The 12,809-nt window shown below is 44.7% G+C and overlaps 1 protein-coding gene across 1 annotated transcript in view; it reads left to right on the plus strand.

Annotated features, from left to right (window-relative positions):
• The window catches only part of LOC147434656 (transcription factor TGA2.3-like), a 75,590-nt gene extending 63,523 nt beyond the window's left edge, over positions 1 to 12,067 (plus strand). The window contains exons 9-11 of the mRNA XM_086491108.1: positions 10,273 to 10,544; positions 11,226 to 11,462; positions 11,549 to 12,067. Of these exons, the coding sequence (XP_086347234.1) occupies positions 10,273 to 10,544; positions 11,226 to 11,462; positions 11,549 to 11,695 (656 nt within the window). The 3' untranslated portion in view covers positions 11,696 to 12,067. The remainder of the gene's footprint in view (positions 1 to 10,272; positions 10,545 to 11,225; positions 11,463 to 11,548) is intronic.
• Positions 12,068 to 12,809: the final 742 nt, after the last annotated feature.

Raw genomic sequence — 12,809 nt, forward strand, 5'->3', positions numbered from 1 at the left:
TATCGACAGGTGCCCATAAGTTGGAACAACTTATAGCATGCCATGTCGTCCGTTTGTGACATAATGCACCTATAAGAGTAGTCCCTTGGGTGCTCGAAGAAGGCAGAGGAGCAGAAGGCAACCAGCCTGCAATACCAAGAGCCTCTCAAGTACCTAGCGTTTTCACCAGTGCCCCCAAGCACCTGCTGTTTTCAACAAAAAGTACCAGCGTTTTCAACCCCATTTCATCAGCGTTTTCAGCCTTCAGCCCAGTGTTTCGAGTAACACCAATGTGATCAGATTTTAGCGTGTAGCACCATCAGGGTTTTTAATTTTCAGCCTATCATCGCCTCCGGTGATAGCAAATTAGTTCATAGCCTCGTCGCAGTCACAGATTTCAAGCATCGTTCCCTATCGTTTTTGCATGATAGCCTTAGCCTCACAATACCCAACATCTAGCACCCCTTGTGTTTTGGCTTGGCTCCTGCCTAGCCCAGCGTAGAGATCATTAGTACCTCCGTATCTTCAGAACCCAAGTACCTTCAGTGCCGCATTACCTGCAACACAAAGGACCAAAGTACCCTGCAGTACCAAGCACTTTAAGTACCCACAATATCCAATCCTTAGCCTCAAAGTATCAAGCAACTCCAGCAAGTACCCATCAGCAGTTTTCTTGTAGGAAACTCAAGAAGACCGACTCTCAAGCATCTGTGACAAGCACGATCGCATACAAGGCTCCTCAGATCAAGCGATTCTACGATGGCAGGCTTTCCACGCCACCTGGAGCAGAGGTCCCTTCTAGTCACTCGAGGCGGGTGCTCCTCACTCCTACTACCGCCACCGATGTGGCTCTTCCCCGCGCCTATTGTATGATATAGCCCATCATCCTTGCTATTGTACACACGTAGCATGGGAGAGTCTCCTTTCACTACACCTGGTTTTTTGACTCCTACACACAGGAGAGCTTTGTAGCCCTATGGGCGTCCTTTCTTTTTTTCATAACTAATGGAAGGACCTCTTTCTCGTGAAAAAAAGAGAGAGAAAAACGTCACAAATTGTTTACGTGTCAAGCCACTGAAGAATGGAGCCAACCTTCAGATCCCGGCCGAGGGGCCTAAACCCTAGAAAGAAGCAACAGAAGAAGTAAAAGTTCCACCAACTTTTGGGACCCTGTTCAATGGGGCCCAGAGGACATAAAGGCATTAAAATAAAGCTGGACCCACACACGCAGACAAAAAAAGAATAGCGTTTTTTTTATTTAAAAAATGATGACGTGGCATCCAGTACGAATCTCTAGATTTTGCGTCGACTGATGACACTGCAACCTGTACGGATTTCCGCTTTTTGCGCTGGCTTGCTGACGTGGCAGCCTGTAGGGATTTTCGTGATTTACGTTGGCAACTTTTGAGCACCTACTTTTGGACCAGATGCTTTTGAGTTTACTCCTTTTCATGTAACTGCTTTTGAGGCCAAGGGCCTTTAAATATGTGCAGAGGGCTCATTCTTTGGCACGCTTCGGTGAGAAGGTGCAGAGCGTGAGTACGGGCATTGTACTAAGTTCAAGTAATATAAAGAAATACCGCACCAAGGTTTGGGGCCAATACTCTCTTGGGTGGAATTCCGCTCTGTGTAGCGTGTGCTCTCTCTCTTTCAGTTCAATTTGTTCTTTTTCGTTGGCACGTGGTGCCCGTCTCGTGACAAAAAACCCCCAAAATTTTTCCTACATTTCATTCCCAACATTTCAAGTATGGCGTTTTAGTGAAACATGAAGCGTTTGATGCGTTATGCTTCGTGTTTCAAGAAAAGTAAAATGCATTTTGTGGTGACTCTTATCAAGTTTGAAGCCCAAACTTTCATGGAGTCATTTTTTATGAAGGCAAAGGTCATCCATGATCAACGCTCGGCTATGGAAGTGGTACTTAGTTAGCTGCCTTGGTACTTGTGAAGTTGCTTGAGGAGTACAAGATGGTGGCAAGGGCAGTACACTTGCAAATCATGTAGGGAAAGCTAGATTTTGAGGATCTCAACTCTTTTCTCATTGAGGAAGAAGCTGTCTTAGTCTCCCAAGGCAAGGTTCGAGTTTTGAGAAGTGATAAATAGGCATATGCTTCATTGAAAACTAAAAAGAAGTCCCACAGCGGTCGTTCCAACTGTGGAAAGTGTGGTCATTTGTCTCGGGATTGTAAATCCAAAGGCAAAGGCATAGGTTCTCAAAAGGACAAAGGAAAAGGCAAGCTTGATGAGCACAGCAGTACCACGGACTCAACGGAGTTTGCTGGTATGGCAAGGTGGATAGGTACGTTAAGTACGATATAAAAAAGTGTCAAAAAACGTTGTAGGGTATGGGTACTAGGAATCACTACCGGTATGAAAAAATCGTTAGGTAATGAATACAAATGTCACGTGCACATGGCTCTGTGTGCCACGTGGAAATGCTTCATCGACTTCCATAACCAGTTTTTCCCTTTTTTCCTAGATAGGAGTGTCTAGAATCCTAGTACTGGCAATTTTGTGGTTTGGTACTTAGGTCCGGTACTAAGGCAGCCCATTGAGCCTCCATCGGCAATTCCCTCGCCGGCATCGAGTGCTTCATTGCTGTCCATCATTGGCATCGTCGAGATCTGCGTTTTCAGCCCTTCATTCCTCTCACATCGGGAGTGCAAATCAGCCCCTTGGTGGCCATCCGTAATCCCACATCGAGAAGGATCCAGAGGTGCATCAAATCATCCCTTGAGGTCCCTCATCTTGAGGAGTTACCATGGCGATAGTCATCATTCGAGTCAGTAGAGTCTGTACTTGAGGTATTGCATGTAGAGTACTTGAGGTATTACATGTGTGTACATTCCTTTTACGCAATCAAAAGCAAATACCACATCAGCAACGGTGTGGGGGGCCCTTGAGAGGGTTGCTTGGAACCCCATCGGGTGTCAATTTCCTCTTCTCTCTCTTTCTCTCTCCCTCTACACATTTCTATCGCACTCTCTCATTCCCTCTCTTCAGGGAAAAATAAAAGGAACCATCATTCAAGCTAAAAGGAATCACTAACGCAAGGAAAAGAAGTAAAGGATTTGTGGAAGTGTAAATCCTAGATCGTCACCATTTCAATTCCGCTGCACCTGACATTGGTATCAGAGCTTTGAAGATTTTGCGGTAACCCGCTAATCTCCAAAAAGCTTCTTTTCTTTCACATTTTTGGTTGTGTTGGGAGCCCTTCGGTGTATACTCCTCCCGATCTTGGAACGACAAGCCTACCATTGTATGGAGGACCATGAGCTTTGAAGTTTTTGCACTAATCCGCCAATCTCCAAAAAGTTCTTTTTTTCTCGTGTCTTTGGTTGTGTTGGCAGCCCTTCAATGTATACTCCTCCCTCTTGGAATGGCAGGCCTACCATTGTGTGGAAGACCGTGTGCCTTGAGCGTTGGAAAAATCAAAAGCAACCAATTGTATATCGGGTATTGCATGCTGGGTGCGCCAACGAGGGGGTAGATAGTCTCCCGAAGATTAGTCTGCGACCTTCCTTAACCAAGAGCAAAAATTCTTGCATGGCCAAGACTCGTAGCAATATGAGACAGCGAGCAAGTTTCTCCTACGGATCCTCCCATTAGTTCTCCTTCTACCCCTCCTTCTTTGCCACCAAATCCCATGGATTCTATGATGCGCATGTAATGATGGAGATGATGATGTGGCAAGACGAAGCTCGCCGACATGAGCGTATGGAAGCGGAGGAGGCCTGTTGATTAGAGCGTGCGAAAGCAACGGAGCCAGAGGACGTCGATTGGCAGCCGAAGCGGAGGCTCGTAGATGGGAGCGCAAGGTAGATGCAGAGGCTTGTAGACGGGAGCATGAGGCTGAAGCCGAGGCGCATAGGCAAGAAAGGGCATGCGTGTTTACATCACCACTTTGACGGTGCGATCCGATACCTCTTCTTTAGAGCCCGATTATGAAAAGCTTGCCAAGACCATCGCGGAAGCAAACGATGCTACACGGACGACCAATGAACCAATTTGTGAGAAGATCACGTTAAGTAAGTGTGACGGTAAGATAGACTATTGTCATTTATTCTTGGTTGCATCAATTTACATCCTATTTTGCGGTTGTTAAAAAGTTTGATAAATAACGAAGTTCTCTTGGCTTCTATGCATCTCACGGGTGATGCGATCAATTGGAAGGATGAGTGGATGGAGGAGGAGGAGGAAGCCCACAAGGTTGCCCATTCTGAGTCTCTCCTCGAGGAGGATCTAAAGACTCGCTTCTTACCCCCACAGTAACTGAAGCGATTGAAAGAGGCTTCGTCTCAAGAGGGTAAACGTGTTACGTCGTGTGCTAACTGTGTGTCTTAGCTAGGTGGACAATTACGGGAATCAGATGAGGAAAGGTTGGAGGTTTTTCTCTTTGGATTGGACCGCTCGATCAAGTTTGATGTAAAAGCCAGTGATGCGAAGACATTGCAAGAAGCTATACGCTTGTCAACTCCATAACAAGAGTAAGCTCAAAATGGCCACGGGTAATGGTAACTCTTTCTCTCAAGACTCGTCAGGACAAGAATTCTAATGGGAATGGTAACCATAAAAAGAACTCTTCCAGGTCTTCTTCTCAATCTAATTCTCCATCTCAATCTCAAGCAAAGAGCAATAAATCTAAGGATAAGGGTAAAGGAAAATCTAATAAACCTCAACTCACACTTGATGAAAACATTGCTCAAGGAGTTTTAGGTGGTCAATTAAGTGAGGAAGAACAGGCATTGTATGCAAAGGAACATGGGTGTTTCCATTGCTCAGTTATAGGTCACATGAAAAAGGAATGTCCTAAGAAAGAATCTAAAAAGGAAAACCCTACTTCATCAACTTCTGACTCTACCCCTCAAGTGAATGCTATGAGTGTGGCAGAGCAAGAAGCTAAGCAGGAGGAGGCTTTCGAAGAGGATGAACTCTTAAAATGTTATGGACATGTCAATGGTCAAAGGGTCAGTGTGTTGTTTGATTCCGAAAGTTCTCGTGATGTCATAAGTGAATCTGTTGTGAAATGTGCACGTCTTGAGATTTCTCCCATCCCCACCCTCCTTGTGCAGGGGTTTTTTGAAGGCATGGACTCTTCGATCTCTCAAGAAGTTTATGATGTCAAATTGGTCATTTAACAAACTCAATTCACTTGCGATTTTTTAGTCTCTAAACTTGCAGGATGTGATATCATTTTGGGCCTTAAGTGGTTTCGCAGGTTCAAGCCCATTATCGATTGGGAGAAGCTCAGATTTTTTATCAAAGACAATGTGTTCGCAACCCATCCTCATTCGAGGCGAGAGCAGTATTCCCTCTCTCCTTCTCATCTCGCACGTTCAAGAAATAGAGAGCTAGCACGAGGAGCCCAAGAGGCAGTCACCTATGTCAACCCCACATCAAGGAACTTGGGTATTCCTGACAGACATAGTGAAGGTTTTGTCAAGGTCAATTCCGTGCTTTCTTAGGATCATCATTCCCCTACACACCATCCCCATCGACCTATGGACATTGTCTCGGACCAATTGCATTACGCGGAACGCATAGGTAAAAAAATTTCTGGACTGGATAAAGAGAAGCCAAAACTAAGTGAATTCTCATTTAGGAGGCTTTGCCCTCCCAAGGTACGATCTTTTGGATAACCAGCTCTCTTTTTCGCAAGAAACCAAACTCATTTCAGTTTTTGTGAATGTCAGGGCACTCATTACAAGGATGGTCAAATTCTGGAAGCCAAGACCTCACATGGCCACTCCTTTGGAGCGTCTAGAGAAGGCACAACGAGTTTCCAAAGTGGACTCGACGAGTTGCCACCACAAGGGCGGACTTCCTGGAGGAATCCAAAAGAAGAACCACCAAAGACCATTTTTTCAGTCAAAGTCATCAAGCTGAAGCGTTTTCGAATGCAGTTTGGCAATAAGAAGAAAGCAAAGCAACATTTCCTCAAATTCAAGGATGGAGAAACACATGAAGCGGCTTGGGTGGATAAGGAATTTTTCATCGACTACCCATATGTGCTAGCCTCATACAAGGAGGCCACGTACCTCACCTTAAGCAAGAGGGGATGTCACGTGCACATGGCTCTGTGTGCCACGTGGACATGCTTCATCGACCTCTAGAGCCAGTTTTCCCCTTCTTCCTAGATAGGAGTGTCCAGAATCCTAGGAGGATTAGAATCGGCAATTTTGTAAGTGTTCACAGAACCTGCATGCCCGGACAAGTCTATTAGATTAGGTTTTCCAGTTTTGGAACCCTCTTGCATAAATGGTTTGTACACACGTTTTGAGAGATGTTGTTACGCTATGGTGGGCATCTGGCGACGTGCATGTAGTTTTAGGTTAGAGGAATCCAACGAGCCATTCCCTACGCGTTTGGATTCCCTGGCGGGCAATATTGCGATAGTTTCACCCAAAACTGACCCTTGGCCAAGCTTTTAATAAATCATTTAAATGATTTAGTTGTTGGGTCTGGTGGACAGCTTACCCTACCTAAGCCCGAAGAAGTTTATAACTCCAAAGTCAGCCCTATAAAGGAGGCCAGAAGCTAGCGTTTGCAATCAGATGCACTAGCGCTAGAGAAAGGAGAGCCAACGTTTTGATGCAAATCAGCCTAGCATTTGTGGAGAGGGTAGAGCAGCCAGCATTTTCAGCTAATCAGCCCTAACGCTAGCATCCAGAAGCATATCAATTCAGCATTTTCAGCCCATTCCATCGCTTGAACTCGGCTCGGAACTGTGTTTGCGTGTTTCCCATTGTGGCCTGGTACTAAGGCAGCCCATCGAGCCTCCCCTCGGCCATTCCTTCGCCGGCATTGAGTGCTTCATTGCTGGCATCATCGAGATCCGCGTTTTCAGCCCTTCATTCCTCTCACATCAAGAGTGCAAATCAGCCCCTTGGTGGCCATCGCCAATCCCACATCGAGAAGGATCCAAAGGTGCATCAAATAAGCCCCGGAAGTGGCTCATCTTGAGGAGTTACCGTGGCAACAATCATCATTTGAGTCAACAGAGTCTGCACTTGAGGTATTACATGTGTGTACGTTCCATTTACGCAATCAAAAGCAAATATCACATCGGCAACGGTATGGGGGGCCCTTGAGAGGGTTGGTTGGAACCCCCTCTTCTCTCTCTTTACCGCACTCTCTCATTGCCTCTCTTCAGGGAAAAGTAAAAGGAGCCATCATTCAAACTAAAAGGAATCACTAACGCAAGGAAAAGAAGTAAAGGATTTGTGGAGTGTAAATCCTAGATCGTCATCATTTCAATTCTAGTGCACTTGAGAACAAATAGATGTACATATGTCACAAATGGGAGCACATAACAACATCAAATTTACTTTGATAAAGTGACCTTATCATTTAATATTGAAGCCAATCAATATAGAGAGAAAGAAGATCGATACAATACTGGGGACCAGAAGAGGGGCCGTCCCCCCCCCCCCCCCCCCCCCCCCCTCTCAACGAAAAGAGTATCTTTGTTACTAGGGAGAAGTCATCATACAAGCACTTAAACCGAACGTATTACCAAGTCCATTCTTGATCTCAGACTCCATGGAGCTCAGAAGCCTTTGCTTCCTTATCTCAGGGTAAAACCCTAGTCCTACGAACCTCTGTTCCTACACAGAATCCTCGAGAACAAAGGTTCTCACCTCTGGAATTCACCTTTCACGACTCAAGGCATAGCATCCCTATAATTCTATTCCGAGAGTCCTCTGCCGCAGTGATCTTAGCATGAACTCTACTATCTTGGACATGCCGTCCCTTCTCGGGAATGTCTCCTCCCTGATCCCAACTCGAGAGTCTATAACTCTCAGATTTGTGGAACTACTCCCAAAACCTAGGGTGCGAAACCCTTGGGCTGATCTGGCTCTGTTCCCATAGAGCGCTTTTCTCTTGTAGAGGCTCATACCCTCCTCTACTCCTACTTCCTCATGTAAAGGAAGCGTACATGCTAACAAACACTCAAAAGATTAAAATAACGTGTAAAGACTCGAAAGCTCAGAAAGCAACTCAATTCTCGAAAAGCAACTCCGTGGAAGAGCTCTCTTTGCAGAAAAGGTTCTCTTCCAATCCTACACACAGAAGAGGTGTGTGCACACGTTCCTAGTTGTAAAACAGCCCCGCCCACAACGTTTAATGATAAGCAAGACTCTTATTTTCATGAGCAGTCACCCACAGTAAGAATAAGAAAAAGAATAAGGAAAGTGATAAGACTAAAGCAGGTCTATAATGAGGTAAGCTCACAAAGATGAAGTACATGAAGGACGGTAGATGTTTCTATCGTCACATTCAAGGAGAAGAAAGACTAACTCAGGCGAGGTTCTACTAAGACATTGATCAATGAGCCTATGCCCTGGTAGGAGTCAATTATCTATCCAAGTAATAGTATTAGTGTGGTTAGGGATTAGATACCATAGAGTGCGAAACTAAATGCAGCTCTTGTATTGGAGGTTCCGACGTTTGGTTTTGTAGAGGTCATGAGGTCTTCTATTGCATGTATTTTTCATGATGTCCATTTGATCGTTCAAGGCCTTGGGTTGTAGCATGACTTTGTATTTGTGACCGGCTGGCACCCCATGCCAATGGAAAAAAAATGATACAACTGAAAATAACCACAATAGAATGAAAAAAGAGTTCATACTTCACTCAAGTCGACACACAAGAGGCGTAGTTTCCCTATAGAGGGTGGTGACCAAGAAACAACCAAAGAACCAAGTAGCTTAGCAATGGAGCTAATAATTGATTCTTGGGTCACAATTATCATCTGCTGCGGTTGGCATTGATTTCACAGCTTTTTGTATTGCTTAATCATAACCCAAATTTTCTTTTCGTGTTTTGAGGCTGGGTTCAGACTGAACTGGCGGAAGAAACAAGCCTTCCTAAATGTGCTGCCGCCTAGTGTGAACAGTGTGGAGGAGGAAAAGTGAAAAAGTGAAGGGGGCTGAGAGAGTCCATCAACTCTTCCGAGGGGGGGAGGGGGGGGGGAAGAAAAATGGAGGGCCCGGCGGAAGAGTGCCTCAACTCCAACCAATTAAATTTTGCCATGGATAAAGAACGCCCCTTTGCTTTTTTCTTCCGCCGCCTAGTCTGAACCCACCGTGAGAGTGTGCTTTTGGCTTATTCCCCAGGAGCACTCATCTCATGCTTGGATATGTAGGACCTTCCAATTCGATTAGACAAGTGCACCTTGAGCCTAGGAGACAACAAATACCATATACGCTCGCATAGTTTTTCCATGTCAACCATATGTCAGACTTGGACGGGTACGGAAGTACGGATTAGATCCCCCTCAGATTCCGTATGGCTCACTTAAAAACAGTCTACATATGACACGTAATACAGAGAAACACAAAACCATAAAATGCCATGAAATCCCATATGGATTTTAGAATCTAAGCAAAGAACACAATGAGGAGGCCAAAAAATGGAGCCTCAACGCAAAAGACGGAGCCTCACGTAACGTCCGAAGAACCTAATCGTGCTTCAATCGGACTTGGACGCATCCGGGGGTATGGCTCCTAAATCAGATGCATCCGGAAAAAACTATGTAGGCAAGGTTGCGGTCATGGTACGCCTTTGAGCAGGCAGATAGTGCCTTGGAGTAACGGCTGTTACCACCGCTTGTTATTGAGGTTTTTCTTGCTTGGTTCTTATTTGTAGTGGCATGGTTGTCGTGTTCGCATGAGCACCATAAATCAGGCACCACAAGCACCGATGACTGCTATTATTTCCAATTCCGTGGAATCCATGAGGATGCTGATGGAGATGATTATACCAACGTAGAGCGTGGTCATGATAAGTGAGAGGAGGACGAGTGAGAGGATCCCAAAGTGTTTTTGTGATCATACTTGACCTTTTGGCATGTGATGTACTCGTGAATCAGCTTCTCCACATCTTTGTGACTAGAAGGCCAATTAAAAGAAAGACGCTTTTGTCTTTCATATACTGAAGCATTTATCAAGAATTGTATCTTTGAGCAGTCCCTCCCTTGTGCCGATTCTTGATTTTCTTGTGTAGTTTGTTTCTGCCACAACCTGGGTGAATCATTAGATTTTGGAGGAGTGCTCCTGTAGAGTGCTTCGTGTGAATTGTGCTAGATAGAAGACTGGGGAACAGTACTTTTGGACCTAGAAAGACTACTGAGCTGCGTGGAGGTCTACCCCTGGCTTTGAGCTCATTGCCTCACTTGCCAGCTTTTAGTCTTCAAAAAGCTGGTTACTTCAACTTATGAACTGTTTCTATGAAGTATCATGGTACTCTGGAGCTGTATGGTCGTTTCTTATTTGTAATTGTTTCTGATCGCAGGTGTTGCTGCCTTTGACATGGATTATGCCCGCTGGGTCGAGGAATCAAATCGAAATTTGTCAGAGCTACGATCAGCTCTAGCTGCACATGTCACAGACAATGATTTACGAATAATGGTGGAAAATAGCGTTGCACACTATGATGAGCTTTTTAGGCTCAAAGGGATCGCTGTAAAGGCAGATGTTTTTCATATAGTGTCAGGCATGTGGAAGTCACCAGCAGAACGATGCTTTATGTGGATGGGTGGTTTTCGTCCGTCTGAGTTGCTAAAGGTTTTTGCCTCTTTTACTTTTAGGTCGCTGTTAATCGAGCAATGAATAAGGACCGTTCATTCTCTTGTTTATGGCATGCACAGTTTCATGCTTGATAGTCTTCCAATTTTTGCATGTCTACTGTTTTTTTTCTTATTACTGCCTTATCATTGCAGGCTTCACTATGGTCCATAATGTTCTCTTGTTTATACATCTAGTTATGTAATAAATTCTGTTTGGCTCTGTCTTCATACTAATCTCCACCTACTTTTACGCACTGTCAATGCGAGAAGTATGTCCATAGCTTTTGTTTTGCTATGCATGAGAAATATTATGAAGGGTCTGTCAATGTCAATGTTGAGGATTTGTCCTTGGTGTATACCATTGTTGGTTTGGTTTTATAGGAAGCTCTAGCATATACCGAGACCTAGTTCTTCACCCTCTAATTTGCACTGATGACATTAGGGGGAATGTTTTTGTATTTATCGAATACTATGTACGGTGGAGCGATGGTTAAATGGTCTTGTGAATGACTGTCATGGGTTTGTAACTTTGGGTACTTCTTTGATTCAGTCTAGTACAAGGAAATCAATCTTTTTGCACAAGTGGTTTTCATACAAAAAGCAGGCATATTGAATAGATTAGTTGGTCTTAGAAAAAAGTAGCACATTTGTTTTAACAATTAGATCAAATATGTAGCAGATCCTCAGTCCTCAGCTGGAGCCACTCACTGAGCAACAGTTGTTAGCAGTATGTAATCTACAGCAGTCGTCGCAGCAGGCCGAAGATGCATTATCACAGGGGATGGAAGCTTTGCAGCAGAATCTGGCTGATACCTTGGCGGGAGGTTCCCTCGGATCTTCGAACGTTGCAAACTACATGGGTCAAATGGCCATGGCCATGGGTAAACTTGGGACACTCGAGAACTTTGTGCGCCAAGTACAAAATCTACTGTGTGTAATTTTCTTGCATTAGCAAACAGTGCCTACCATCATAAGACACTTGACTTTTTTTTTTTTCTGCAGGCTGATCTCCTTCGACAGCAGACCCTCCAGCAGATGGTTCGCATTCTCACAACGCGTCAAGCAGCAAGAGGCCTGCTGGCGATGGGTGATTATTGTTCACGGCTTAGAGCTTTAAGCTCTCTTTGGGTGGCTAGGCCAAGAGAATGATCACGGTCTTAACTGTCACAAGCATAGGGGACTGCATGCAGCAATCCATTGGGCGGTCGGTGCCACATAGTGTATTTTTAGACTCTTTATTATAGCACAATTATGTTTATAGCATTTGTTACTCGCATCGCTGTCAATAATGTTGCCAAATAGCAAGGGCCAAATTACCTCCTCCATTTCCTCTGCTAGAAAGTCTATTTGTTGATACGGGCCCTTGCAATGTAGAATTATTTGTAGGATTATCAAAGATGCATCCCAGGACGGTAAGTATGAAGAAGCTTTAGCATATTGCAAATCATCTTGCTTGAAGCTAGTTAATTAATTACTTGTATGTAGCCAATGTTGGAATTGAGTATAGGGTTCTTTGGGCAGTACCTTTCGTGGGTCATCTGGACGGAGGCTTGAAGCTAGTTACCTAATTACTTGTATGTAGCCAATGTTGGAATCGAGTATAGTGTTCATTGGGCAGTTTGTTACATGTGTTATCTGGCCGGAGGCTTGTTTCATTAGTCGTGCAAAAGAGCTTCTGGAATCTTTGATCAGAGAGCTTGTATGTGCTTGAACTGTCTAAGCATTTCACGAGTGAATGCCTATTGATAATGTAATAAGCACTGCATTACTCTACTGCTGTATGGATGTATTCATTCAAACCAAGATGCAGTGTTCCCTTGTGATCTTTTTTCTTATTTTCTTTTGCAAATAGCATTGCCATTAGTTGACCTCGAGGGGCATCAAAGTAAACACTTCAGCCTTGTAAGGTACATACTTCGAGGACTAATGGGTCTTGATGGTGTTGGGGTAGGGAAAGGACACTGCCATAAAACAGGCGAGTCCCCCATGGCTACCCCTGCAATCAGTTCCGACTGCTGAGGTGGCAGCAGCTGCCGCTAATTCTGATTGCTCACATGGGGGTGGGGTGATTGGGTGGCTGAAAGGTGCAAGGGTGGTTTTCTGACAGGTGCTGACATGGCATGCTGGGGCTAGCTAGCCCTGCAAATGTTTTCCATGGGCTGAGTTGGGGTAAATCAGCCAGCTGCATGCTGGTGTTCCAGGTTGGAAAAACATGTCAATTTCTCGTGGTAAATTAGCTGTCACTTCTCTGCTGCTTTTGATG

This window comes from Adiantum capillus-veneris, chromosome 19 (assembly GCF_014529385.1).
Source record: "Adiantum capillus-veneris isolate H3 chromosome 19, ASM1452938v2, whole genome shotgun sequence".
Taxonomy (NCBI): domain Eukaryota; kingdom Viridiplantae; phylum Streptophyta; class Polypodiopsida; order Polypodiales; family Pteridaceae; genus Adiantum; species Adiantum capillus-veneris.